The sequence below is a fragment of the Tribolium madens genome, unplaced genomic scaffold, assembly GCF_015345945.1.
Source record: "Tribolium madens isolate multiple individuals breed KSU strain unplaced genomic scaffold, Tmad_KSU_1.1 Scaffold_20;HRSCAF=117;Tcas5.2_LG4, whole genome shotgun sequence".
In the NCBI taxonomy this organism is placed as follows: domain Eukaryota; kingdom Metazoa; phylum Arthropoda; class Insecta; order Coleoptera; family Tenebrionidae; genus Tribolium; species Tribolium madens.
Window position 1 is genome coordinate 191,904 of NW_025400985.1, and position 2,214 is coordinate 194,117.

The window sequence follows — 2,214 nt, forward strand, 5'->3', positions numbered from 1 at the left end:
CCAAAAAAGAAACAAAAAATTTATAACTTAATAAATTTAATTATAAATCTATAAATGAATCTAACAGTTTTTCAGTTTTCATTAAAACAGTTTAAATTTGTAAAGATTGTCGATTTTTATAAATTTAAAATGTTTTTCACTAAGAAACTTGTTAAATTAAAAAAAATTTGGCAAAAAGAAAACATGAAAATTACAAATTTGATCCAAAATGCGTTATTTTCTTCGAGTTTTTATTAAAAAAGTTAAGCTAAGTTGTGTGATATTTTTCCAAAAAAAAAAGTTAAAAATTGCAATGTTACAGTCATTTTTGTATATTTTTTATAAACTAGAGTGCTTTTTACCAAAAACTTATTAAACTAAAAAAAGTTTGGACAAAAGAGAGCAAAAATTTGGTCTAAAACTTTTTATGGAAAAAAGCCTAAACTTGTAATATTTTACTTAATTAATGTGGAAAATTGCAAACTAAGAGTTATTTTTATCACTTTTAAAAAATTGAGTGTTTTTTACCAAATTTTTTTTTTATTTTGGTCTAAAATGCGTTATTTTATATGAATTAACAAAGTTTTCTATTAAAAAAGTTAAAACGTGTGATATTTTACCAACACAATGTAGAAAATTGCAAAGTTATTGTTATTTTTGTCAATTTTAAAAATTTTTAAATGATTTTCACCGAGAAACTGGCTGAAAGAAAGCAAAAAATTTATAATTTGGTCTTTGAGTTTATTTATTAACAAAGTTAAAATTTGTGATATTTTTCCAAAAAGGTGGAAAATTGCACACTTTGCCCCATTTCGCTCCTCTAGCAACCATATTAAACAAACAATCGTTACAAAACACTGTTACCATAGCAATAAACGATATTTTCCTGATTTTCATTAGAAAACTATAGCAACGAAACGGAAACCATAACAACGAACGATGTTTTTTTAAGAAACCATGACAACGAATGTTATTTTGTGGTCATGTGGTCTTCAAAGTTTGTTTGCTTGTATTTGAAGGTTTAAAATTTTTGGAATTATTTTTATGGCCGTTAAAATGGGACGTATTTATGAAACAGATAATTATAGAATACTGAAAATAATTCGTTTATTTACTTATTTGTGTTATTAATTTGCAGACGTTTTAGTATTTTTGTATTGTAAACAAGAGAAAAACGTTTTCATTTATTTATTGATTTAAATAATTTTATTTACACAAGTTTAGTTGGGTGATAATAATTATAATTTATTAAAAAAGTAATTTTTTACGTGAAAAATAATAAACATCAAAATATTTCATATGCGAATAATCATAATCCAGCCACATTTATTTCTATTACAATAAGACATTACACCACAATTCTTTGCTTATTTTCCTCTTCTTCCTTTTTGAGGAGATTGCTCAACAGTTGAACCAGCGGCGACTCGTCATTCGCCTTCTTTCCAAACCTCAAAAAATTGCTATTTCGTCCAAACCTCAAAAAATAACTCGTATCGCGTTTATTCCGACGTCCAAATCGCAGATAATTCGTTGTTGGCTTGCGTCCAAATCGAAGAAAATCCGGTTTACTGCGTCCAAATCGGATAAAATGATCGTTCTTTTCCGGCTTTCCGGATCGCGTAGGCCGTGCAAAATCTTCATTATAGTCTTCATAATCGTCGCTTCGACCAAATCGAAGAAAATTGCTGTTTCTTCGTTGCACTTCAACATCGGAGGGGTCTTCAAAACTGTCAAAATTGTCCGAATAAAAGTCTTCGTTGTAGCCCCACGCCAACTGGATGATTAGTGTGGAGATTATGATGGCGAAAGGCACCATCTTGAAATCTGTAAAAGTGTTGTTAATTAAGTGTTGTGTCCAATTAAGTAACACGACGTTTTGAAAATGAGCAGAATCAGGTCAATTATATCTCTTGGAGCTCATCAATTTATCAGGATCTAGTGGCCTGGCGCTCTCTCTAAAGGTTATAAGCGTGAGTTACATACAAGAAGAGTTATTAAGTTTGAACGCAGTGTGAATTTTTACGTGTTTTTGGGACAGACGAGCTTGTCATAATGTATCAATTACGTACGTGTAAATAGTGTCGAGTTGCATGCTGAAAGTTTCATGAATTCATGAAAAATTTGCTGCTGAAACACTCCGACGAGGTGTAACGTGAGGATGAAGCTCACACGAAACCATTATTTCAGTTATATTAAGTTATTTGGCTTTTTTTTAATAAATTAAAAAAAAAAAAA

General features: G+C 29.4%; 1 protein-coding gene across 1 annotated transcript in view; it reads right to left on the reverse strand.

Annotated features, from left to right (window-relative positions):
* Positions 1 to 1,196: 1,196 nt before the first annotated feature.
* The window catches only part of LOC123004818 (FMRFamide-related peptides), a 13,013-nt gene continuing 11,995 nt past the window's right edge, over positions 1,197 to 2,214 (reverse strand). Inside the window, exon 2 of the mRNA XM_044398267.1 lies at positions 1,197 to 1,803. Coding sequence (XP_044254202.1) covers positions 1,328 to 1,795 — 468 coding nt within the window. The 5' untranslated portion in view covers positions 1,796 to 1,803 and the 3' untranslated portion in view covers positions 1,197 to 1,327. The remainder of the gene's footprint in view (positions 1,804 to 2,214) is intronic.